At 48.0% G+C, this 26,134-nt stretch overlaps 1 protein-coding gene across 1 annotated transcript; it reads left to right on the forward strand.

Moving 5' to 3' along the window:
• The first annotated feature begins 148 nt into the window (after positions 1-148).
• On the forward strand, positions 149-13,308 carry PROX2 (prospero homeobox 2). The gene is made up of 6 exons (XM_026090887.1): positions 149-685; positions 7,245-7,294; positions 7,396-9,017; positions 9,804-9,911; positions 10,900-11,094; positions 12,171-13,308. Exons 3-6 carry the CDS (start codon positions 7,467-7,469, stop codon positions 12,354-12,356), a joined length of 2,040 nt encoding a protein of 679 aa, XP_025946672.1. The 5' UTR covers positions 149-685; positions 7,245-7,294; positions 7,396-7,466; the 3' UTR covers positions 12,357-13,308.
• The last annotated feature ends 12,826 nt before the right edge of the window (positions 13,309-26,134 follow it).

The following is a 26,134-nucleotide window of genomic DNA, read 5'->3' on the forward strand; positions in this document are numbered from 1 at the left end:
CTGGGACCGGCGAGGGGGCAGCCTGTGGGGCAGGAACAGGCGTGAGGACAGGCTGTGGGGCAGGACTGGGCCACCAGACCGACCTAGGGATGGGGCCATCGGGCTGGACTAGGGATGGGGCCAAGGGGCAGGGCAGGCCTGGGGATGGGGATGCGGAGGGGCCCCTGCAGCTTGTCCAGGGTGGCAGCGTCCCTGCCGTGGGTCTCTGCCCCCAAAAGCCCTGGGAATGGTGACCCACAGTGCTTCCTGAACTAGTTAATTAGCCATTGGCGCTCATTAGCGCTCATCCTTCATGCGGAGGACACCTTGGTGGCATCCCAGCCATGGTGGGGTGCTCACAAGGGTGGTGGCAGCAGTGGGGTGGCCCTGGGGGTGCCGGTGCAGGAGGGTCTGTGAGTTTCGTGCCTATAAGCTGTTTGCAGGGAAAGCTAGGAGATGACGCATGCTTGGAGGAGATCTCTGAGAGGGCTGAAAGGGAGTGCTTGCATTTAGGCTTCAAACGTCTCAAATATTACTTTTGTTCTACAGATGAGGAAACAGGAAGTCACAGCTCTGGGTCATGCGCAGAGCTAGACTGGAGACTGTGGCCAGAACTTGTGACCACTGGTTTGGACACTGGAACAGAGATCAGCTCTTGCCGTGGCCCATTGAGCTCCAGCCTGTGGTGACAGGACAGGAACACAGGGTGAGCATGGTGGGACAGGGCCTCTAGTGAGCTGTAGTCCAACTACTGCTCAGAGCAGGGCCACCTTCAGAGTTAGAGCAGGCTGCTCACAACCTCAGCAAGCTGAGTTTTGGAAATCTCTACAGATGGAGATTACCCGACTTTCCAGGGCCCCTTGTCTGGGGCTTGATGAATCTCATTGTGAAAAAAAGAAGAAAAAAAACCCAACTTTACATCCAGTCAGAGTTTCCTTTGCTGTGGCTTGTTAACGCTGTCCCTTGTCTTTTTGCTGTGTGCTTTGGAGAAAAGTCTGACTCTGTCTCCTCCATAAGTACATGTTAGGTAGCTGAAGATACCAGTAACAGCCTCCCTTGGCAGCCTTTTCTCCTGGATAACAAACCCTGCTTCCTCAAGCTTCCTTTCCTATATCAGGTGCCCCAGCCGCTAACTGTTTATTGACCCTTTGCTGGGCTCTTCCACTGTGTTAGTATCTCTTGTACTGGGGTCCCCAAACTGGTCACCATAGTCCAGATGTGGTCTCACAAGTGCCGAATAGAGGGAATAATCACTTCCTTCAACCAGCTGGTTACACTTCTGCTGCAACTGAGCATGCTATTAGCAATCATTGCTGTGAAGGCACACTGCTGTCCTATGTTAAAATTGTCCCCCAGGGACCCCAGGTCCTTTGCTGCAGAACTGCTCCCAAGCCAGCTGGTCCCCAGCCTGCACTGTGGATGGGGTTATTCTGACCCAGGTCTTTGCAGTTTCTTTCTTAGGCTTTGAGAGGATCCTGTTGGCTCATTGCTCCAGGCTGCCAAGATCCCTCCAAATGGTAGCTTATTAACTGCCTCCCCCAGTTTGGTGTCATCCACAAATTTGACAAGGGTGCAGTCCAGCTCATTGATTAAGAAAAGTATCAGCCTAGTATCAGCCCTTGAAAACTATATATGTTTCCACCTGCAGAGGCTGCTACAATAAATCATTCCCCTGTTGCATTCAATATACAAAATTGCCATAGAGACTTCCTAAAGAATCAGGCCCAAAATATCTTTCACACCTTCATGTTGAGCCAAGTGAGAGGTATCTGGTTCGGTTATGCCTTGTGCCTTAGTTGCCAGTACCTTTATGTGGCACTGTCCTATGAAATGCTGCACTGCCCTCATCACAAGCAGCCATGCTGACTTAGGGTGCGGTTTCACATTACAGTTAAGTTGATATGCTTTAAGATGCCTTTGAAAGGACCACCCCCTTTTGACAAGTGCAAGGCATTTGATAATTCAGCTGTGTTGTCTAACTGATTCCTGGTATTTAAATGGACCTACATATTACCAAAGGGTGTGGTTTCATATGCTCTTCCTTGACTCTAACTGTAAGTTAGATTGCTGCAGGAAGGCTATGTTGGTGGTCTTTCTGCTTACCTTGAAAATTCCCATGGTCAGGCTTGTTGATCTTGATGATATTGCTATAAGCATCAGTAAGTGGGATATTACATGATTAGAAATGGGCAGGGAGGTCATCTCACAACTGCAAACAGGGAAACAAGTCCACAAGAAAGCCCCATTTGTCAGGTGTGGTCCACATGCTGAAAGGTTTGAGAATCCCTGAGCTACTTTCTGCTTTCTGCCTAGTTCCAGATGGGGAACTGTTGCTGAAAGAAAACCCAAAGAACCTATTGCAGAACCTGAGAATTAGCCTGGGATAGTCATAAAAGGCTGTCTGGCAACCAGGCATCTCTCAAGGAGCCAAGCTGAGATTATGCATGCATCCTTAATTTAGCCATTGCTTAATATTTGAATGTTATACCGTGACCTTCAAAATAGTCTTCTAATGTAAATTTGTAACGAATATCCTTGGAATGATTTAAAAAAAAAAAAGGTTGAGGAAAAATCAATAGGAGGTAGTCTCTGAGGCTTTGAAGATGTGCTGACTGCTTTAAAAAAAGGCAACTGAGCCAGAAAGGCTTTCTGCCAGGAATTTCTCTGTGATCTGTCTTTTGAGGGCTAATATCCTTGAACAAGACCGCCAGATGTCAACTGCTTTTAAGCCCAGCCTCCTGCCTACCAAATGAATAAAACAAACATCACTATGTTTATTAAGTATGTAGAGGCAAATTAGACAAAGAATTAGAAATGGCATGAGCAGCTAGATTTTGTCTTGCTCCAGGGAGATTCCAYTCACCCCACCTCTCCAACATGCAACATGTTGTAAACATGCCCCTGGGGCAGACAGATTATTCCCACGGCTGAAGTCAGGACGTGAATTTAGCAGCTGAGAGAGCTGCCAGCTCTCATGGCTGTAGAATGTTTATAAATTACTATGCAATAAGTAAGATACTAAATTTTGCTAATTTTCCTACATTGTTCTGTTTTCCGACTGTTGCCCACATCACAGACCACAGGTGCTGGCCAGCCAAAATGCATCCATGTCCCTGTACCTGGGGGCATTAGAAATGCCTGGGCACCTTTAGTGAAGGCTGAGTGGCCTCCACATTGCCCCAGTGCAGCTGGGGTATCTGCAGTGTTTGCAGAGCATAGTAACAGCAGGAGCAGGGAAGGCATCACCCGGGGGAGCATGGCGCAGCCCAACAGCGAGCGTTGCCCTGCTTTGGAGCGGGGAAGCATAACAGCAGATGTGGGGAACCGAGGGGCTGAGCAAGCTTGGCTGGAAAGAGACATGCGTCCACCATGCCATGCAGCTCTGCAGGCCCATGCCCATGGTGTCCTGCTGTGGCCCAGGTCTGAGGGCCAGCTCAGCACCTGGCACCCCTGCCTACCTGCCTCTGCCTCTGCCAGCTCTGACACCAGAGCTCATCTGCCTGATCCAAGAAGCCGCTCTGGTGTCTACAAACCCGGGAGATGGCAGAGTGTGTGCAAGAGCAGCGGGGAAGGTGTCTGGACCCCAGCACTGAATCTGACCTCCTGGACTGCCATCTGCATATTCAGAAGTTGTTTCCAGCTGGTTGGCTGCCTCCGACCTCCCCACTCCCTCTTTAAAGGACCCGAGCGCAGAGGGAAGTGACGCTAGGCTGGCGCCGGGGCATCCCATATCCCTTAGCCCACCCTGCAGTGCCCAGGATGTGGTGCCTGTGGGGCGCCACGTCCTCCACACCCAGGCGAGCCCAGGTGAGTGCCACATCCTGCTGGGGCAGAGAAACATGAGGCAGCTCGGGTCCTGGGAGCTTTTGCTGAAAACAGAGGGGATCTAGGAGCTCTTGGTGGGGAGGGTTTGCAGTGCTTGGGAGTGGCAGGCTGCCTGGTGCATGACTCCTGCTGAGAAGCAACTGGGGAGCCTGTATGGGATGGATCCCCTTTTGGAGAGGACATGCTTGACTTTTCTGAGTAGCTTCATTTTGTTCCTTGGTCTCTTCCTTCGGTTAAGAAGAGCCTAGGCTTCTTTTTAGTATTTTGAAAGATAGCACTGGTTAAGGTTGGTAGTGAGAGTATGGATCAGAGCACACAACTGCTGATTCAGCAGAGGAAGGGCTCTGTCAGTGGGAGCAGCTTGCATGGGGCAGGACCTCCTGGGGCGGCACATTTTGGCAGGCTCTGTCTGGCTCCTGATCTGCCAGGTGTTACCATGCACACTGACAGGGCACTGCTGGGAAGCCCTCACCTTCACTGCCCTGCTGAAGTCTTACGCACCCCTGCAGCCCTCCAGCTGGGGGTTTCCTGCACCCTGGGTGCTGGGGGAGGTGGCAGGGGGAAGCCGAGGCCACCCGCAGTGGAGAGGCCTCCGGAGCCTCTCGCGAGGGCAGCGGGATGGCCTGGGACCAGCAGCTCTGCTCCCACTCTCCACATTTCTGTGGGGAGGCAGCAGCTCAGGTTACCTGAAAAAAGCTGGTGCTGAAAGCCTTAGTCAAGTCTAGGGCTTATTGCCAGCTCTCAATCTCTTGTGTTTATGAAGAGTCTATTGTCTTGGTTTCTGGGGCTAGAGAGCTTCAGGGTAGGGAGCTGGTAAGCTCCCTGCCTTTGCTTTTGAACACAGATGAGATGAGGAACTGTGAAAGAGCAAAGTGCCAAAAAAGGTGTTTGTCATTAACAAAGTGCTACATCAAAAAATGAGGCCCTGGGATCAGCTGTCTTGTGCTCTAGCCATGTGGAAAGCCTTAAGAAGGGATGAAATATATAAATACATTGCTTTTACTGTATGGCTTTATTGAAAGCAGCTGAAGGACTGGAGAAGCAGAGTGCAGCCGAGGGGGTGATCCTGAGACCTGCAGCCATCCCACCTGTGTTCTGGTCTCAGGTAAATCTGCCATGACGAGGAAACAGCTAGCTGACCAGAGCAGGATGGGAAATCTGGCAGGCTTTTTGGAAAACCTGCTAAGCCATTACACTTCCCGAGGGTCAGCGAAATAGTTGATACGCTTTGAATAGCCTTGTAAAAAGTCCCTCACAAGAGACTGTTAGGAAAACGAAATCCTAATGGTCGGGAGGGGAGCCAGGGCAGGAGAGAAACGAATGTTGGCAGTCAACACAAAAAAATACTTGGTTCGTCAAGAGTAGAGCTGGCTGAAGCAATTCAGAGCAGCCCCGTGGCAGGAAGGCTTAAACGCCCCTCGAACAAGGGACTGGTGTTGGGCATTACCAGGTATGATTACCCTTGGCGCTGGGCATCGCCAGGCAGGGGGAAGGCTACCTTTGTTACTGCAGATCTTGTGGGAGGCAGCAGAACGTATCAAAGTTTTCATAACAGACAGTCAGTAAATCAGCTCAGTAAAACCGGTGATCATAATGAAGTAGTGGTTAAAAGGGATATAAAATGTGTGAGGCTGTGTTTAAAAAAAGAGATTTAAATCAACAGTGCCCTCTCTCCAGGGTGTTTTCTGCATTATCTCTGCAAAGGATGGAGCAGTAGCAGAGAGGATTCAGAGAGGCATGACAGAGAAGGGGGAAAAGACAACTGTATGATATTGAAATGATAGGACTGTGTAACTTATGGAGGAGACAAATCTGAGGACCTATGCTGGAGTGATAAAGAATGATAGAGTTTAGAAAAGGTAGAGCTACACTCGTGAATATCTGCCTGGAGTAAAGGGTTGTTCCAAAAAAAACCTTGCTGAAAACCAGTGAACGGAAACACATTTTTCGCACTGTGAAGTTAGCCTGTGGGACTCATTGTGAAGGAGATAATCATGGGGATAGGAGATTAATAGTGTTGAAAAGTATCAGACATTTCTGTATATAGAAAAAAAGAGTCTCAGATATTGAAGATGGCTAAAGATGTCTGGAAAAGAAATAAACCATCCTCTTCAAGGATGCAAAGCTACCACTAATTAATGTGGTTGAAGAAGAAACATCCCATGGGGATAGTTATTCCACAATTGCCCAGCTTATGAGTTTTTGCTCCTTCCTCTGCGAAGCCACCAGGATGAGGGAGTGGAGCGGGTGGATCACTGCCAGGAGTCAGCCTGACAATTCCAAAGCTCCTGGCTACTGGCTCCATAGTTTATTCTCCTCCCTGGTAATCCCCCAGCCCCACGCCTTTTTTTTTCTGTTTTAACAACCACTGAGGAGCATCATGCTGTGTTAGCCTGAGCATCCCAGTGTGTCCAGCTAGTGACAGGTCACATCACACTTTCTCTGCTCCTGGATCCCTGAAAGCTTTGGCTATGCTTTGCCCCTTCCCACCAGCCTGTTTCAGCTGGCTGCAGTCCCAAGGAGGGGGTTGTGTTGGGCTGGCAAGTGCTGCCGCCCATCTCTGTGTCCCTGGGGCTCTGGTGGCAGGTGCTGGTGTCTGGCAGAAGCAGGCATGGCCATGCCCAGGTCCCAGCTGCTCTGTGCCGTGAATGTCTTCGCTGAGGATGTAGCTGCTCAGGCAAATCTGCAAGGAAAGTCTGCAACTTCCGCATTTCAAGGAAAGCCCCCCTCCGCCCAGACCGGTGGCAGCAGGGGTGCAGACATGTCACGGAGGAGTGCTCTGTGCACCAGGGTCTGCACAGCCATACCCCAGGAGACGAAGGCTCGTGCTCACAGACACAAGGTCCCTTTGCTGCTGTGTGGGAGCCAAGGGATGCCCAGGATGCAGAGGGATCAGGAGCCACGTCTCCCCTTTCTGCTCTCAGACGGCGAGTGCTGCCCTCTGAGTCTATGGGTGCTCTCTTTCAGCAAGGGAGCTCCCTGTGCGCGGCAGCTGGGCATCCTGCCAGCCCCCAGGAGCACCTAAAAACACCTCTGCCCAGGCATGTGAGGAAGCAGGCTCTGCCTGGTGCTCACCACTCCTGTGCCGGAGTCCACAAGCCCACAGGGAAGTCTAGCTGAAGGTGATTTCCCTTTCTGCTCATCTCCCCRAGCACTTACTTGCTTGCACCGCCTGTTTTTGGGGACAGATGAGACRTGTTTTAGTACTAATGTAGTGTTTATGGAGAAGCTCTGGCCGAGGTGCAGCAAGGGAGCTCTAAGCCCTCTGGAGGGGCCACCTCTGGTGCTGAGAGTGCTCTGGGCAGCACCGCTGTCCTGGGTGCAGCTGGCTACATGGGAAGGCCTTGCTGGTGAGCCCATCCAGGGCTCAAACCATTTGATTTGAACTCCAGGCATCATCAACAATTGTACAGCTGACAGTCTGCTCACATGTTTTGCAGTGGCTGGAGATTTCTGCATGTGCCATTCCCTGTTGAAATAGATTTTGCAGGTGAGCAGAGATGCCCTAGGACTCTGGGAGGAAAATCTGCCATGTGCATGGAGAGCTGCTGTACTAGTTCTGCTGGGTGTCATTTCTTGCTCTTTCTTCAGCTCCACACCTCTAGCCAGCAGAAATATCAAACATCCAGGAAGCCTGCCAGTCCCTCAGGCCACCACCAGAAATGATCCCAACCCTGCTGTGGCTCAGCTCTCCGGTTTCCAGAGAGAAAGAGGACACAATGGATGACAGGACTGCCTCTGAACAGGATGGAAACCATGGCACTTCGGGGCATGGCCAGGGGCTGAAAAAGGAGCCCTGTTTCCAAAGAGACTCTTCGTTGCCTTCTCCCAGTGCATCCCTGATATCACAGCTCCTCAGCCACACAGTGGTTAGCAGGGGCCTGGATCCTCACATCCTTTTACCTTCCTCCCAGGCGACAGACCTGCCTCAGGACTATGGAGATGATGCGTCTCCTGGGGAAGGAGAGCAAGCCCTGACTCTGCCCCGGCCCTGTGCCCCCACTCTCCTGCCTCGTGCCAGCGACAGAGACCAGCTCTCCAACGAGCACCTACGAGCCAAGCGGGCCAGGGTGGAGAGCATCATCCAAGGCATGAACCTCCCACTGAACCCCCCGACATGTGACACTGGCAGGGAGACAGGTGGAGGGCATGACATGGAGAGGGGCTGCGAGACGCCGTGGGAGAATAAGAGGAAGACGAGGGTGCCCCAGCAGCAGCAGAGCGATGAGGTGATCCAATGGGCAGTCCCTGGCGCCTGTAGCTCCCAGACACAGGGCTGCCAGCAGCTGAAGGAGCAGCTCCACTTCTTAGAGCAGCAGCTGAGGCAGCTCCAGGAGAAGTTCTTCCAGGTCTGCGACCCTGGAGRTGCTGCTCACACCCAGGAAGGGACCAAGAAAGCACATCTACTTCATGGAAAGCCTGGAGGCAGACCGGGCAAGGACAGTGCTGCTGTGGCCAATGACCTGCTCAAAATGCATTTCTGGAGGAGTGTCCCTGAGGTGGCAGGGCATGAAGCACCAGAGGAGGAAGAAAGCTCAGGCATTGCAGGTGGCCTGCCCTCGGAGGCCAGGGTGCTCTCGGAGATGCTAAAGCATGAGCTGGCTGGAGTGACATCTTGGGTGGTGGACTCTGTTCTGAAGACTGTGTGGCCAAAGGTGGCCGGCCACTTCCTGCAGTGGCACTGCAGCCTCCAGGTGCCCAGGGAAGGAGTCAGGAGAGAGTATTTTGCTTCTGAGAAATGCAGAAAACCGCTTCCTAAGCCTCCCCCCCAGGATGTGCTGAATTCACTGGGGGGACCCCAGGCTGAGGCTTTGTCAGGGGCTTCGGAGAAGAGCCCAGACTCTCACACTTGTCCTGTCAGTTCAAGAGAGGTGAGAAAACCCTGTCAGGTACCCAGTATTGGTTATCCACTGGGCATGACAGCCCCTGTTCAGGACAACCAGCTCCTTAGCCAGCTGCTGGGTTATGGCCAGCACAGCCCTTGGGGCAGCAGCTCTCATGGGAGCCCCTCTGCTGCAGAGCGGGGTCCTCCGGAGCCCCTCAACTTGCACTGGGGAACCATCAAACTCAGGTCATCGGTCATGAGACAGCAGCAGTATCCCCTGCCCCTGAGCCCTGACAACGTGGAAAGCCTGGCGCTGCTGCCAGCTGCCAGGGCAGGCTGCGGGGAGCCACAGCCCGTGATGGATGGGATGCCCTTTGCCTCCATCCATATATCCTTTGGGGGCTGGGAGATGCTGGCAGCTGGAGGTGCCAGAACTGCCTCTGCTGCACCACTGGCCTCTTACACATGCTCTTGAATGAGGGGCAGTGGGAGATACCTAGCTGGCACAGATGGCTTTGGGGGCTCCTGGGAGAACATGCCCAGCCAGCACTGCTCCCCCGGTCCTGGCGCACCTCCCCACAGGGCTGACTGCAGCCTGCGGCAGATGGAGGTGGATGTCCTCTGCTCACACACAGCAAACAAACGTGGTGGAGCTCCCAGGAGCTCAGAGGGGTGGTGAAGCTCCCTCCAGGGCCACAGCTCAGCACAAGCCCTGCTGGTCTCCTTCCCAAGGCCAAAGTCACTCCTTCCCTGCAGGGGGCTGGAAAGGGGCAGGTAGTAAAGGGGTTCTGAGCTGTGGGGGGCACTGATGCTCTTCAGGGTAGTTAGATGCTATAAAATAGCATGGAGTAGAAGTCAGGAGCTCCCAGGCCTATTTTGGAGCCACCATGGTCGACTCATTGTCCTACCTTGGGAGTTGATGGCTCACAGAAATCCCTATCCCCAAGAGCCCAGGAAGTGCGGTGATAGGCCACGGCTCCTCTGGGATGCCGAAGGGAGCAGTGTTCCTGGTCATCAGCTGGGGCTGGGGTTGACACCACTCCATCTCCATTACCAGCCAATGGAGAGCAGTTATCACAGGTAAAAGGCCAGTGTCCAGGGTGAGTGCTCAGGGACATACAGCCTTCTGCCAGTCTAACAGGATGTGAGGAGACTTTCCTTGACTCTGAGATACATCCAGGAGGCACTGACACCCGGCCACCTGAAGAAGGCCAAGTTGATGTTTTTCTTCACCCGCTACCCCAGTTCCACTCTGCTGAAAACCTACTTCCTTGATGTGCAGGTAAAACTGCTTTGCACAGAGCTGCTGCTGAGCCAGGTTCCTGAGCGGGAGCCACTCACACACAGCGGTGCACCAGCCTGTGCATCCCAGGAGTGCACGGGGCCAAGGGAGGCTCTCTCACCCTCCGCCCCCACCAGTGTGACTGGGAAGGCTCAGATGACAGCGTGGGCTGCCCTGGGGGGTGCTCAGGGCCCTAGCAGGCTTGTGAGGCCTGCAGTGAAGCTGGGCTGCCAAGTCTTCACTGCCATGTTATCGAAGCATTGGGATTAAAGCATGCTGTGTTCATGCCTACCCACTGCAGGGAGGTGGATCTGTATCTCAGCTGGGAGAGGCACCACAGACACCCCAGTGTCACCATCCTGGGTGGTGCTTTTGCACTCCATGTGGGTGGTTAATTCCTCATTGGGCTCTCTTTGCTGAAGCGCGTGTGTGGCTGCAAACAGAGGGGTACAAAGGACGCTAAAAGTGTTTGCCGTGGAGTAGCATCCTGCGCATTCTTGCTAGCCCCACCAGCTGCATTGCACACAGGTCCCCACATGCTGGGTTTGGGGAGAGGGGCATTTGCTAGGCTCATATTGGTGGCTCATACTGGTGCACATGCATCTGGAGACAACCTCCCTCCACTTGTGGGCAGTTTTGCAGCTCTCTCCTGGCAGCCTCCCTTGTCTAGGTCGATGTCCTGCCAGTCCACTGCTGCATTTCAGGCTTCCAGCAGAAAAAAACACAGACACAGTGTTTCCTTCTGTACCGTGGGATGATATTCAATTTCTCACCATCATTCCCCATCTGAGCAGGAGGTGCAGCAGCCTGGAGGAGTGATGTGGTGTGAGAGAACCTGGGATGGGATCTTTCGCACCTTGGGYGGGTGGGATTTCAATGATCATTTTCTTTGCAAAGATTTTTTTTTTTTTTTCGATTTCTTCTCCTGGGGCCAGTGGGAACAGGGGCTCGCATAACACTTGTTCTCCTGGTCTCCACCTGGTTGCAGTTCAGCCGCTGCATCACTTCCCAGCTCATCAAGTGGTTCAGCAACTTCCGCGAGTTCTACTACATCCAGGTGGAGAAGTTTGCCCGGCAAGCCCTGCTGGAGGGCATTGTGGATGCCAAGGTCCTGAGGGTCTCGCGGGACTCAGAGCTCTTCCGTGCACTCAACATGCACTATAACAAGGGAAATGACTTTGAGGTGAGAAGGGGCAGCTGCAGGGGAGATCCCAGGTGAGCCAGGCCAGTCGCGGGGAATGGGGCACCCTTCAGCACTCTTATCYGGGGAAGGAGCAGCCAAGGCGCGTGCTTCTGGCCAAAACCACAGAGGTAGGAGAGGAAAGGGGGTCCAACTAGTGTCAGCCCTGTGGTGGCTGTAACTAGTTCCATTCTCTTTCAGAGACGCTTTTAATGATTTTAGGGCACAAAAAAGAGCATGATCTCTGATAACTGTGGCTTGTTCCTCACAGTAGTCAGGAACACAAGGGGGATGTCTGGACTGACTGTATGGTACCTGAAAGGCAAGCCCTGCGCTTCAGGAAGGTCAGGTCTTCTGCACCTTGCTGTGCAGCAGATGTTGACGGGACGAGCGGGTGGGATGTGTCCCAAAAGCAATATAAGGATTTCCTAGTGTCCTGTGACACTGCTGATGAGCCTAATTTTCTGGATTTGGATGGAGGGTTCCCTTCTGCAGTGACCACATTTCAGGGGTAACTGGTTGTTCTCGCAGACTGAATCCCTCTCTGCAAAGCCTGTAACACTCCTGAAGGCAGTATGTGAGGGCAGGGATCTGGCAAGTGTCCAGGCACTYTGGGGCAACCTAGGATCTTCTGGTCCTCTGAAACTGAAGTGGGTAATTGAGATGGCACCTCATGTTCCTACTGAGAAATGAGCTCAGGGACAGGAGCTCGAAGGATCTTAGAGCTGGCCCCTGCACAGGAGAACCTGAACAGATGCCTGTGAGGAAGCTTGTGGGAATGAGGTGTGCAGTGGCTGGGCATGGCCACATGGGAAAGCAACTGMGTGAAGATGAGGCATGCAGAGTGCAGCTGGTCGCAAGTGTCTGGCACACGTGGGCAAGAGGAGACTGGGGCAGCAGCGGCACAGGAAAGGCAGAGAGGGGGCAACCCGGAGGGGGCACCTGGGAGGGGGCAGCCTGGGAGCTGCCTCAGCAAGGAGGAGCTGGAGGGTCGGCTCTCTCRGCAGGGCAGCTGCCGGCGTGGCCTCCCGCCCACCCACTGTCTCCACAGCCTCCCGCTGCCTGTTGTCTCTCTGCAGGTCCCCGCGCGCTTCCTGGAGGTGGCCAGCCTGACCCTGCAGGAGTTCTTCAGCGCCGTCAGGGCGGGCAAGGACTCCGACCCCTCCTGGAAGAAACCCATTTACAAGATCATTTCGAAACTGGATAGTGATATTCCAGAAGTGTTTAAATCTTCTGGCTGCTCCCAGGAACTGCTCCAGAGCTGAATCTCCATGGAGGTGGCCTGAGGCTTTTTGTAGACCACAGCTAGGACAGGGGAGAGGCTGGCTGTGCTAAATACCTCTTGGGCACAGCTTATGCATTGTGTATAGCATCCGATATTATGACTATTTTGAATCTGGCCTGTAACACAGTCTCCTTGGGCAAGGTCCATTAAGTGCCTCCAGGTGCCAAGATTTTAGGCTGTATGTTTTGCTCTGCTGCTCAGAACCAGCAAGGTCTCGTGCTGGAGACCCACGGAGGGGACAAATGGGGAATAAGTCATTAGGTTGGAGCCTGGGAGATCACCAGTCTCCTCCTGGCCCTTCCCCAGTTTTCTCCATGACCCTGGGCAAGGGACCTTCCTGCTCTTTTTCTGGAGGGCTGTAAATCAGAATGAACAGCCTTTCTGTTTATAAAGCAGACAGAGGGCCTAACAGTGGGCAAAGTTTTCTTGGCACAGCAGCCCAATGTACTGTGCTCAGTTCAATTGCACGCCTGTGTTTCTGTCCAGATATAACATGACAATGTCCAAAGAAAACATCTGGCGAATTCCAGCATTTCAAGCATCCCATGAGGATGGTTAACCCTGTCTCAGAGACATAAAACAGTGTTTGTCATTGCTGGCCCCTTCCCCTGCCTTCCCAGCGCCCTGGGGCAGAAGCACCTGTATGGTGCTGCGCGGGGACCAAGCACACGCATGTGCTTTCCGGCAGGAACAGCCAGGCGCGATGGCACACCGGCGCCCAGCACCCTTCCTGGCTGAAGGGAGCCAGCGTGCACGTGCCTGTCAGCAGGCCTTGCTGTTCACTCTGCAACCATCCTGGATCAGCCGGTCACCTGCGAGGAACTGCCATGTTAAGACCCCCAGCCAGGGTCTTTTAATACTGTGTTTCCATTTGCAAAACTGTCCTGAATACGGACACAACAACCCTATGGTAAAAGAGGAGCTCAACATCATGTGGGATCCCTGTGCTTTTTTTAACATCAGACCATCTCTGCTGACGATGAATTGGACCACGAGGTTTGCAGCCCCATAGAAATCAGCATGGTGATTTCTTAATGCTAGTACGAGGGATGATGCCACTAGCCCCCGGCTGTGGGGCAGGACAGACGTGGCCAGGCTGGGCCAGGTCCAGGCAGAGGCTCTGCCCACACCGCGGCCCCTCACTGGGCACCACCACGGCACGGTCCYGAGCCCAGGCTGCCGCCAGCTCGCCAGGCGGGCAGACCATGAGCCGCCTCTTGGTGCGAACACGGCCTGTGACACATGGATGGGAGAACGGGTCCGCGCGCTCACAGTGGCACCAAAAGCCATTTCCCACCTGGATCTTGCTCCATGTGCAGCCGTGGGCCCCTCCAGGCAGGGGCTGGGCTGCAGAGGCCTGCCACTGCTCAAGACATGCCTCTGACTGGCTCCTGGGGCGGCCTGGAGGCGGGCAGGGGGCACAGGGCAGGCCACAGATCGGCAGCGCTCTGGTCCTCACCTCCCCTTGGGCCATGTCACCGGACGCAGGCCCAGATGTTTCCTCCTGCCACGTCACCGACCCAGGTTGGCGAGGGCCAAGCCATGCTGGCAGCTCCCCACCTGCCGGGCCTGACTGATAACGTCCCCCTCAGCGGCTCCCTTTTCTGCCTCCAAATTTTATTTATAGTCCTTGTTTCTATAGAAGTGTAAAAACAAAGAAATTTGTCTTCTGTGTGACCAGAACCAAGTGGCCACTTGTCCACCAGACGGCCTGCGGTGAAGTGGTTTGCATGACGGGCTCTCCAGTCCTAGCAGGACTCAATGGGTGAAGGAAACATGCTGTAGGGAGAGGGGCAAGGTCTCGGGAGAGCCACGTGAGGAGGGCTCCGACAGGGCAGGGACCACGTAACCAAATATAACTACACCTCAGATGAGAACACCTGGGGAGAAGAGGTTTGAGAGGAACTCAGGATGTTTTCTGATGGGCTGCAAGGTGATACCCGGACACTCGAGCACAGTAAGCTGCACGGGATAGGAATCTCCAGGCTCCAGCATCTGAAGAGCACACGGGATGCTCTGCACACAGGCAGAAGGTTTTCAGTTTTAAGGGAATGTGCGATAATTGAGTATTAGGGCAGGATGGTGTCTACTAAGTAGTGAAAGGTTTACAGCGATCCTTGCCGTTGTGAGTGTGGCTCTCCAGATTTCCTGTTCGTGTCCTTACGTTAATTTCTTGAGGTTTGTATATCTTCCAACCCTAGCTTCAAATTTACTCAATCCATTTAAAAATAAATGTGCAGTTTAAATTAGCACTTTACATCCCTAGAGACCTATTTGGTAACTTCTGCTCTAAAGCTTTGGCCTGGGAATTTCTTGCATTATGTTGGGAAAGGAATAACAGTGTGGCCAGGGGCTTATTCCTCCTGTTGATGCTCTTGTGGAGTCAAGCAGTCCCAACTAACGAACGCGCTCATCTAAACCCGCTGCATCCCCCAAGACTTCCCACATCCTTGTTCCTGCTGTTCCCACCTCTGCCAGGTTCCTGCCAGGCTGTCAGGAGAAGGCAGGCAAAGCCGTTTGGGCACCCGGTACAATTCAAAGCAAACATGATGATCATCGGGCAGATCAGAAAGAGGACTCGGGGGCAGAGGGATGCACACCCTGAAGGTTATGGGTCCCAGATTCACATGTACGTCATCTGGGAAAGGGCTGCCTGTGGCACTGGGAAGGAAATGGCTGTGTTTTTCCTGCAGGCAATAACCACCTCAGAGCCGAAGTAATGCAGCAAGTTCCTAGTGTCAGTAAAGCTGCAGGTGGGGGGCTGAGGGCAAGGCAATGCTGCAAGTTTCTGCTACAGCATTTACCATATAACTGCAAGGAAATAGGAATTACAGAGCTGTGTTTCACGCTGTCTCTTGTGAGATGTGGAGCAGCCTGCGTCCAGCTCCCCACCTCTTGAGGGACTCGCCTGTCCAGAGCCAGGGGAACGGCACGCAGTGACGGGTGCCTCGGCTCGCCAGTGCAGCTCGTCAGCGCGGGCATGCGCAGCATGGGTATGCAGCACTGAAGCGGGCCACAGTGAATCTCAGCTTTGTGCTCCTGTGAGCACCTTGCCAAGCAGCAGCTGGCAGGGGGAGAGGGAAAAGGGGACGCTGGCTTCTGTCCATCCAGGTACGTAGGGGCACTGGTAGCAGCAGGCAGGAATTAGGAGAAAGCAGCACATCCAGTGGACTTGGGAGGAGCTGGAATTACTTTAGGGTTGATGGAGCCCAAAGCCTAAGAGAAATAGGGCATGAATTCACAAGAAATCAGGGTTTCACTGGCTGTGCTGTTCAGAGTATGGCATATATTCCAGCAGTGCCCAAAATATAGCAGACTGTCCAAATACAGACTAATGGGTGCCAATCACAGGCAGATTTCTGTTGACAAAGTGTGTATGTTTGGAGGGCTGGGGCAGAAGGAAGAGATGCTACCCACATAGCAACTATGGTGGTGATCCTAGTGCTTGGGTGGCTTACATAAGTTGCTTCATTGTTTTCCAGTAATTATCCTAGGAAGCAACTGGAGTATTGCACTCACCTAGTGCTGACTCTAATTCACCTTTGTAAAAAATCCATTCTTTCCCTCTATCCAAACATCTGTGGTATGCACAAAAAAACCCACAGCCACCACTAACCATCTCCTCTGGGAACAATTCGTCAGGGCTATCCTTTTATATTTCCAATTACATTCATAATCCATCCACAGCAATATAACAGTCCCCATAGCTAAATAATAGCCAAGACAGACCACTAAGCACAAAAAAATCAGTTTTCCTGACTCCAGGCTGTTAGTGTTCTGTAGCAGCCAAAAGAGGCAGATGTGACCACATTCACTAAGCTGGTGAGTCCCTGAGAGCCTTCACGAGTACAGCTAATTAGAGTTTGAGAAAGGTCCTACTGAATATTCATCTAGTGTGGTGTGAGTAGTAGCTTGGGGGGGGGGGAACTCTGACAAGCAATAAAACATCTCTGCTTTTCCTTTACTCCTGCCAATAGCATAGACAYGTCTGCTGTGACTGAACCAGTCCTAGAGGCTCCCAGCTCAATCAGATGTTCTTGAAATGGACCGTCCTTCAAATACATATCTCAGGTATGGCAGCTCTCTCCAGGTAAATGTCCCACGGTGAGCCACTGGCCCTTGCTCATGAAATCTCAGCAACATTTGCTGCCCCAAGCGTACACTGGAAGGACAGATCAATTCAGGTTACAGCAAGAAATACCACATTTGAGAGACCCAAGGTCACTTTTCAGCTGGAGAAGACATCCCTTCCCCTGCCTCTCCCGTGCAGAGCTGCCCCGTACTGCAGACCTGGTTGCACTTCCCTCCAGACATGGTCCCATTCCTGGGGAAGATCAAAAACTCTGGATTGAGATTAATCTCAAGGATGAAACACCATGTGGAGTCCTTCAGGACAGACTGCTAAATCCAGCTGTAGTTGGTGCACTGCCCAGGGCTGGGCATCCCTCACAGCACGCTGTTCAGGCACTTCTACTGCCTCTCTGAGAACTTGCACGGTTCCACTCACTACATTCTTCCTCTAAAATCTGCTCTTCTAAAGAGCCTGCCCTTTTCCTCCCTCAATTTCACCTCATTTCKCTTTGATACAACACTCTGGCCCATCCTAAATACACCTCCCCTCTCCCTGCAGTCACTTTGCAAATACATGAAGATGCTGTTACAAATCTCCCTCCCTGCCCTGTACATGCTATTAGCTTGTCAGTCTGTAGGCAAGCCCCTGTTTTACTCCACTGCTATTTTAGCAGGTCCTTATATGCAAGCAACACAGGCCAAGGTTTGGTAAGTCTAAGTGAGAGAGTGGCCCTCAGTGTGCTGCTGCCCCAGCCTCACCGGCATGGTCCAGGAAGAACTCTTCTGCGACACACTGCAGCAAAGTGCAGCCACCTGCTTTTAGCACCGCATTGCATTACAAACTCCTGTCCACCAACTTGTTTCCCCACTCCAATCTACTCCGCAGGATTTTCAAAAGCAGCACATTCGTCTAACCATGCTCCTGGTACAGTGGACTTTAAATGGGGGCCTGCTCTTCCCTCCCTCTCTGCAGGTGTGGAAAAAAACCCAGACATTTATTTCCTTGCAAAAGTGTTTTTCTTTCTGCAGTCCATGAAATGTCACATTAGTGTGAGCCATAAGCGGGGACTGGGGCTGTGCCTCATGCTCTGCACTATTTCTATATATCTCCTAAATTCGATACTTTGCTTTTTACCAGTAGATTTTGATTAAGAGTTGATAGGCTAATTTTTGTTTTGTGTATTAGTGTCAAATGTTCCTCCTGCTTTTGCTATTCCAATAAACAGGCACTATAAACACCTTCTGTGGCTGTTTCCCATTCTTAGTATTTAACTGCAACAACACAGCAACAACTCTAATTCGTGTGAGTCAAACTTGGCAGCTTCCCTGGTGTTGCTTCTTGCTCAGGCATCCACAGTTTTATTACTAGTTGTTCCACAAGATTAACGGGTGTTCTTAAATGTGCCAGCTTGTAACCAACAGGATCAATCTTTTTCTCTTACAGCAATCATGTAAAAAATTAAGAAACTACAAGCAAGGGGTAAAATGAAAAGCATGAAGCAGAGTATGAAAAATAGTAGATAGAGCAAAACAATTGAAACTTTTTCTTTAAAAAAAAAGTTTTACTGGATTTCCCCAAGCACATGTCATAGGTCCATAACTTCACACAAAATACAGAAATTATAAAAAAAAAATTTTGTATTACTTTCAAAACTAGCTTAGGTGAAATATCCAAGAACATATACATACATACATATATATAAAAAAGTGTATATGTATGTATAATATATACATATATACACACACACAATCCTAATTTGGTTCTCAGAGATTGAAAACAGAATAACTGAACAGTCTAATAACTACTTTCCATTTCTAACTTGCAGTCACGTGAACATGAAACAGGAAGAAATAAGGACAACTTTTGAAAACAACACACATTCACGGTCAAGGGAAAAGTGAGGCCACCCCTATGCCTGTGTGCATCTATTATGTTCCCATAAGTGGCAGCGCAGTCTGTGTTTAAACAAAAGCAATTACCAAGGCTCTTTCTAAATAAAACACTCCAGGAACAGTAGTTACAGATACAAAAACAATGCAGAAGTGATACTTTTAAAAGCCATTGTGCTCTCTCATCTTGGAGAATCATTACAAAGTAGAATACAATCTATTCATATTTAGATATATCATGGGCTACACCTGTGATCATTAGGCCAAACAGCAGAAAAGTATTCATTTCTGTTTTGACAGTTCGTGGCCCAGAGATTTTTCAGTTCATTGGGTTTTTTGTGTGTGTTTGTTTTGTTTTTTTTTTTGGTGTGGAAGGCTGTACACTGAGCACGGCACTTTGAAGCTAGCAAAGGATGTCATGCACTTGTTACTCCAGTGTCCTCTTCAAGAGCTCAGCAAATAACCTTTGAGTAGAGTGCAAGCCCCGACACACCTCATGGTGAACAACTGCTGCCATTTTTGCTCAGGTGAAAAGTCCTTCAGGGTATTTTTCTTCATCATGCTGCCACTTCAAATAGACTATTATTCTGTAACTATTTCTAACCCCTGAGCTTCAAAGGAATCTCATCACCATTTCTGGCTAAACTTTTAATAAACAATATTATCTAGAAGACCATAGCAATCTCTTTTTAAGAACTGTTAAAAATGTACTTTGTACTTGGGGCTGGCCAGTACAATCAAGTCATTTGAATCTGCTATGAACAGCTGTTGAAACTGAGAACAGACATGTCTGGTGTGAACAGGACCTAAAAGAGCAGCAGTACTCAGGCAGCATCTGGAATAGGAAATGCCATCTCCATGAGTAATGACCCATTACTGAAGGGCTGTGTATTCATGACACCGGTCTTGGCCTCCCAAGGCTGGACAAAGCCAGACCAAAGAAGGACTGTGATCTGCTGACAAATGTTCTATTTCAGGAACTTCATGGAGCTTTAATTATTAATTGCAAGTAAAGGAGTGACATCACTATACTCACCCATATGTTAGCACTTAACCAGAGACATGTCTGTTAACACTATACTCTGAGACTGCTCATTTGCTTGTGCAAGCATCTTCTGTACCTGCTATGCAGTTAGATTCTGGGTGCAATGCTTTCTGCACTTGAAATGTCAAGGAAATTAGGAAACAAAAATGCTTGCAGATACGAGGCTTATGAATAAGATGCTTGTATTTCATTTTTAGATGGGGCCACTTCACATTGGAAAGAACTATCTTCTGAAAAGCATGTTTTGAACAGCTACTGTGGAGAAGACTGCAATGGCACAGAAAATCTGATAAACTGTATTTAGTGCTGAAGAAACTGCTGTCATGTGAACTCTCCAATAACTGAGACAAAACTGCAGGATCCTCTTTCTCCTGAGTTGTTCTAAGCTCCTTCCTATATAGTGGTGCTGAGTAATTCAACTAAAAAGAGAGCACCTCTTTCCTTAACATACTTAGAAACAGCAGTGTCCCATCCTATTCTCTGTTAACAGCCTACAGTCTATATACATCAGCACACTCCTAATAAATCCCACCATCTCCAGATGGTATCATTTTTTCAGATCACCACACAGTTCCACAACCATTTGCCCCAAAACAAATTCATTAGTTAAGCAAAAACAAGTTTTAGCTGTTGACTGTGTCACGAACCACAGGCCAACATTCATGTGGGAAAAGCCGAACTCCAGTTCTCAAGATCTGTTTCTTTATGACTAATGAATCAGAAGGCTTTGGGCAGTCAGCTAGGCTGGCAGTTCCCATCATAAGATCCTACCTCTCTTAACACTACTGTACAGCCTGTAACATCAATCACAACAAACCACCAGCCATGGAGCCGCCCAACCACGCTTTCCACGGAAGAAGCTGTTCTCTGACAACCAGTGGCAGCCGCAATCTTTTGCAGAGTAGCTCCTCTTTGCAAATGATGCTGGAACCAGTGTGGAAAGTGCTCCTTGCGTGCACAGCACCGACACCACCTGAAAGCAGCATGTAATGTCCCAAAGGTCTTTTCTGTAAAATTACTTGCCCTTACACAGTCCCTTACAACATGCTCCAGTGAGCCAAGGATCTTGCGGATGGAGACATTTGGAAAACTCGGTTCATCAGCTCACAAAAGCTTTGCTTTTAAACCTTCTGGTGTCAGCAAATGGAGACATTTGGAAAACTCAGTTCATTAGCTCACAAAAGCTTCGCTTTTAAACCTCCTGGTATTCAGTGTATTATTGAATGGTCATGTGTTTGCAAGTGTTTAGTGGCTTTTTCTGCCGAAAGTAAACCACTAAGTTGAGAGCCCCATGCCCAAAATACTACAATGCATGCTGGAAGCTAAAGTTAAAAAAGGATTCTTAGACAAACAAAATAACAACAATTAAGATAACTGGGAAGAGGGATGTGGACAGAATAGATAAATACAGGTACTGTAAATGTAATTCTAATATCATGCAGGCTTAAAACAGAAATCCATAAAAGTAATGAAGTTATGACAAGGAAAGTATGGTGTGACAAAAAAAACCCAAAACACAACAAACAGCAACCCCCCCCCCCAACCCTATATATGAAAAATTTACATAAAATAGCCCTAAACCCTGGTACAAATTAAAGGAGCACTGAAATTAATAGGGAGGTAGGTTTTATGCAGAAATCTCCCCAATGTCTGCCATTTTCATCGTAAGACATTTAAACAGGACTGGAGGAGTACTGGGAAAATTCCCTGTCATGACAACTCATTCTGTACTGTTAAGATTTAGCACACAAATACTCTATCAATACATGTGGCCATACTGTAGCTTTGGACAGCCAGTGTGCCCCAGCACATGAATCCACACCACAGACAGCACAAAATCACAGGTGATTACCCTTCATCCCATGTAAGACATAGCATCCCCCCAGCCCCTCTGCAAAATGGAAAAGGACTGACTCACAAGGGTAAATCCCAAGATAATGACCAAGTTAGTTAGTCTATGAAAAAGTAAAGGTGATTTCTGGGAAGCACCCCTGAAGACATGTATCATTGTGCTGTTCTCTCTCTGGTAACAAGGCTTATCTGCCCCACATAAGTTGTTCAGAGTCGGGCACAGGCCCCTCCCGGGTGTGTGACACAATCCCTGTACATGCAGGGTTCAAGGGGCAACACATCAGTGACACTGCCAGAGGCGGATCACAGCTTCCGATGGCAAAATTGTTCTTAAAATAAACCAAGCTCAGTGAGAATGACATCAGTGTGCCAAAAAAAAAACAAAAAAACCCCAACTGACAACAGTACGACGAGTCAAAAGAGCATGCTGGCTAGCTGCTGCTGAGCCTTCTTCTCCTCAAGACCACCACAAGCAGCATTTTAAATATTGCACTATTTTCAAAGCCTGCATCCTTTATCACAGTTAGAAAGCCAGAAAAAAATGGAACCTGACACTGAATGCTAAATTCCAATTCCTACTTTTTCACAAGATATATTTACCTTTCTGTAATTTCCAAGATTCCCTAGAATATGCTCCTGTCTTAATTTCGCTGCTAATTTATGTAATCTCTGCCAGGGAAAATGGAGACCAGGTGTTTATTTGTAAAATATTTTAATAACCTTAAGTTCAGTGCAGTTTTAGCACACCATTATTTCCAGAAGCCTTTCTTCTCCACAACTGGTGTATCAAAGGTAGGGAACAATGAAATCAGTAATAACAATAAATAAATAAATAAATAAAGGCAATTATATATTGCAGAAAGTTAATACATGAACCCTGCCTGTACACTCAGCTATATTGAACCCCATACTCTCCAGGTCTATATGACTTAACATTGAAATGCAGAGGAAAAAAATCAAAGCCTGGACTGAAATTTGAAAAAAGAGTAGAAGGTTCTGGAGGCCATGTACAGGTCTTAATCCCTGTTGGACTGGACTAATCCAGCTGGAGAAGTGAACATAAAGACAACTGATTTCAGCACCACACATTTACTTAAGTTTTATATAACATACATAAGAGGTGCAGCATGCATTTGTTCATGACCTGTGCTATAAAATGAAGAAAATAAAAAAGGAGTTCAATCAGGTTAATTATCATAAGGAAAGAAGTATATTGTATGTTTCCCCTGCTCATCTAAGATAACAAGTAGCCTCCACTGTTGTAAAGGGCTTTCCTTGATCTTGATGCATGTAGACAAGAACAAATTAAGACAAGGGAACTGCCAAAATAGACCAGGAGAAGGAGAATTAATAAGTACTACAAAAGATAACCCACTATGTAACTTTCTCTTAGAAAAAGTAAGTCTCCTAACATAGAGGAACCAGTACACCCAAAGTCTCAACCTACAGGACTCAACACCATCCAAATAAGCCAAATTGTTGTAAAAACAGTATTTTCCAAGGGAATGATGTTCAGAATCAAATCCTCTGTGAATAAAATACCCAGATGAAGCACATATTAAATTATAGTCCTGTGCAAGTGTAGTTGCCTCATCACCAATCCTGGAGTACATATCAATTGTACAGATTTATAAATAATGTATATCTCTGAAGTTCTGTTTCACTAGGAATGGTAAATATCTTAAAACGTCCATACCAGCAACAACATAGCTTACATATTCTCTATTTACAGAACTTGTCGCCAAAAAGGTCAGACACTGAGAGGAAATGTCTGGATGAAGCAAGAAATTTTGCAATGCTCCTTGAGAAAGACAATCACCAGGAGACTATTCAACTAACACAGACACTGTTGAGAAAGTTCTCTCCAAAACTGTCTAATTGCACCTGGATGCTAACAACTGAGGTACTGCAACAGAGCATATAGTGGAGGACAGCCCTTGAGAGATGAATTCCCAGGACAACTGTGGCTTTAAAAATGAAAGTCAAGACTGATTTAGATTCAAATTCCAATAAACTATCAAAGCAGAGTGCAAAGTGGCAATGTAATAGGTCAGCATTTTCTGATTTAGCAAAATGCAAATTGCACCAGTCTGAACTTCTAGGTACTCCTTTCCTTCAACATAGCACATTGTAAGTCTAGCTTGGAAACAAGAGAAGCATGGACTCCACAGGAAGGTTTTTATCTGATGGGAAGAAGCAATCTTCTTGTCACTCACAGCTAGTAGTAAATGTCACTGCCACCTGGGATTCCAACAGCAGAAGCGAATCTTCTACAACCCAATACTGAACACAACTGACAAAGGAGTTGGAATGGAGAAATATTTATCATTGAAGGTCACGGGTTTCATCAATTCCCCAAACTGGCTCAGAGCCAAACAGTCACTTCTGTTTTACCCAGCTGGATCTAGCTTTTCAGTCAGATTTTTATTCTGCTCCAATTATATCTTCAAGAAGGGGATGCAGAGGTGCACTGTTAGCATACTACTAGCAAAGCAGCCTACTCACCATGTTAGTGCCTCTCCCCAGTACATTTGCAGTTAAATTGATTAAAGGAATCTGAATGTTCCTCTCAAGCTGCATCTGAAGCATATGTACTGCAATGAGACTAAAGCAGGCAGACTTATAAGCAACAATGAGGAAGTTCATACCCAAATTTACTTCAGGACCATCCCTTCAGCCATACAGCAGATTCTCACTGCCTGCTGGGAAAAGGGAAGGGAGATACAAAACTTTATATTCCTAGTAAAGGAATATGTAGATTGTAAACTCTTTGGAAAAAGGTATTCATGTTCCTCCTTAACTATAAAGTGCCTACAGCAAATTTGCACTAATCATATCATAAATTGTGCATTTGAATCAAAATTGTTCTAACAGTTCATATTAGTGCTTCAAACTTATTTCTTTGTGAGAGATCTTGGTAGTGTCTCTGGTCAACCTCAAGTCCTGAAGCTCCTTAGCTGGAATGAAGCCTTTCTTCTTCATAAACCCCAAAGAAACAGCTTGCTCTTGTCCATGGTTGAGATTCCCATGATGATGATTTAAAAAAAATATATGTCTTAAAAGGCGATTGTTGGAGTTGATAAGGAGTCCTTCTAGCCTTCACTGCATTTGCAGTTGCCAATTCATGTGCTGCTTCTATCTGGTGTAGTCTCAGGTGAGATTTGATCTTCCAGCTCTTATAAACAAAGTAAAGTGTTGTCTCTTCAAATATAAAATAATAAAAATCCATTCACTGTAGTTACCTAATATGATTTACCTTGAAATTAGATCAGAAGTATCTTTACTGTTGTGATTGGAATATTTATCCATATTTTTCTTCATTCAAAGGGGAAAAAAAGTAGATGCAATAAAAAAACCCTGGGAGAAGGTTTCAAAAGAAATTGCTTCTTGCCAGAATTTATCTAAAGACTTTACAATCCAAAAGCAGCAACTAGCATGTTAAATTCTGTTTTCCATTAGATGTCAGTAGTTGTCAAGCTTTTATTAGCAAGATATAAAAAAAGCATTTAATTTTGATGCCTCTCCTTAAGGCAGAATTAAGATCTTTATGCAACATGTAGGCTCARCGGAATGCATATATTGACTGTGGACTGCAAGTGCTATTCTAAAGAACAGTGCAATGTTAATCCACTGAATGTTTTTCCATGGAAAAGTGGTGACTTCTCCTTTCATGAAGTAAAAGTTAATGGTTTAAAACTGTATTAGGCAATATGAAACCASAAGAATTTAATAATAGTGGAAACTATTTCAAACTTTTTTCCCCCCCAGTTTAATCCTAATGTGAAATCCAAGCTTTAGTGCCATCTGGTTGTCATTATCTAAAAATCTTCAATTCTGTGTGATTCTAATTAAAGACGACAATGAGATCTGTTACTAGACAAGTTGATCTGATCATGTCTTCTACAAAGAAAAGAATTTGGCAACTTCAGTTCAAAGGAAATGGAAAAAACAAGCACATAAAAGAATATCATTAAAGACTGATCACTTGCACAGAAGTTCTGAGCATCCACAGATGAATAATAAATGGAAACAGTGTAGGTGTTTGTCAGTAAAGATGTGCCTTCTACGCTTCTAACAATAATATAGTATTCCCAAAAACCAGAAGCTACATGCACAAAGGCTAGCACCTGGATCAACAACAGAGGTCAAACAAGCTCCATTTTTACTATCTGCATCAGATTTACCAAAACAGAATAAAAGGATAATAATTAAATGCTTTCTAAGATACCAAGGCATCAACATACTGTGTTCATACCAAATGAAGTCACTGCCTGCATTACCTACCTGTCAAAAGAAGTTTTGTGTTTTACTCATAAGGTGAAGCCATTTACATTCTGAATCAGGGAAGAAATACAACTCTGTTCTAGTTTCGTGTTAGCCCTCAGAGGAGAAATGGAACAGTCTATAATACTTAAGCAGAAGAAATCTTAGTTTTTGAAAGATGTTTCCATTGTTTTGCAATGTTTCAGTTAATACACAATCTGTTAATGGTTTGTGACTTTAAAGTGTTAGAGTTAAAAAGTACTTTCAAATCACCCTCAACAATTTTTTTCCAAGATGAACTGCTTTCAAAATCAATTTGCTCAACGACAAAAGTGGTAGAGATTATTTTTGATTCTCCTTCCCAAATACATATGCAGCCACTTGCTAAAGCAGATACCTCATGCAATGAAGTCGCTCGCAAGTTCTAGCCACACCAGACAAATTCCAGCTCAGATAATGAGAGTAAAACTAACTGAATTCCTGTTATTCAGGTTTTTCTTCTTCATTTAGACAGTTTTCACTTCTCAATTTTTTTGCAAGGAACTCTGCAATTACAGTTACACTTCAAAGACAGCAACATTTCAGGAATTGGTGAAGTGATAATTGCAGTCTTCATGTACCTGCCTAACAGTACTAAC

Source organism: Apteryx rowi, unplaced genomic scaffold (assembly GCF_003343035.1).
Source record: "Apteryx rowi isolate R43461 unplaced genomic scaffold, aptRow1 scaffold_88, whole genome shotgun sequence".
In the NCBI taxonomy this organism is placed as follows: Eukaryota; Metazoa; Chordata; class Aves; order Apterygiformes; family Apterygidae; genus Apteryx; species Apteryx rowi.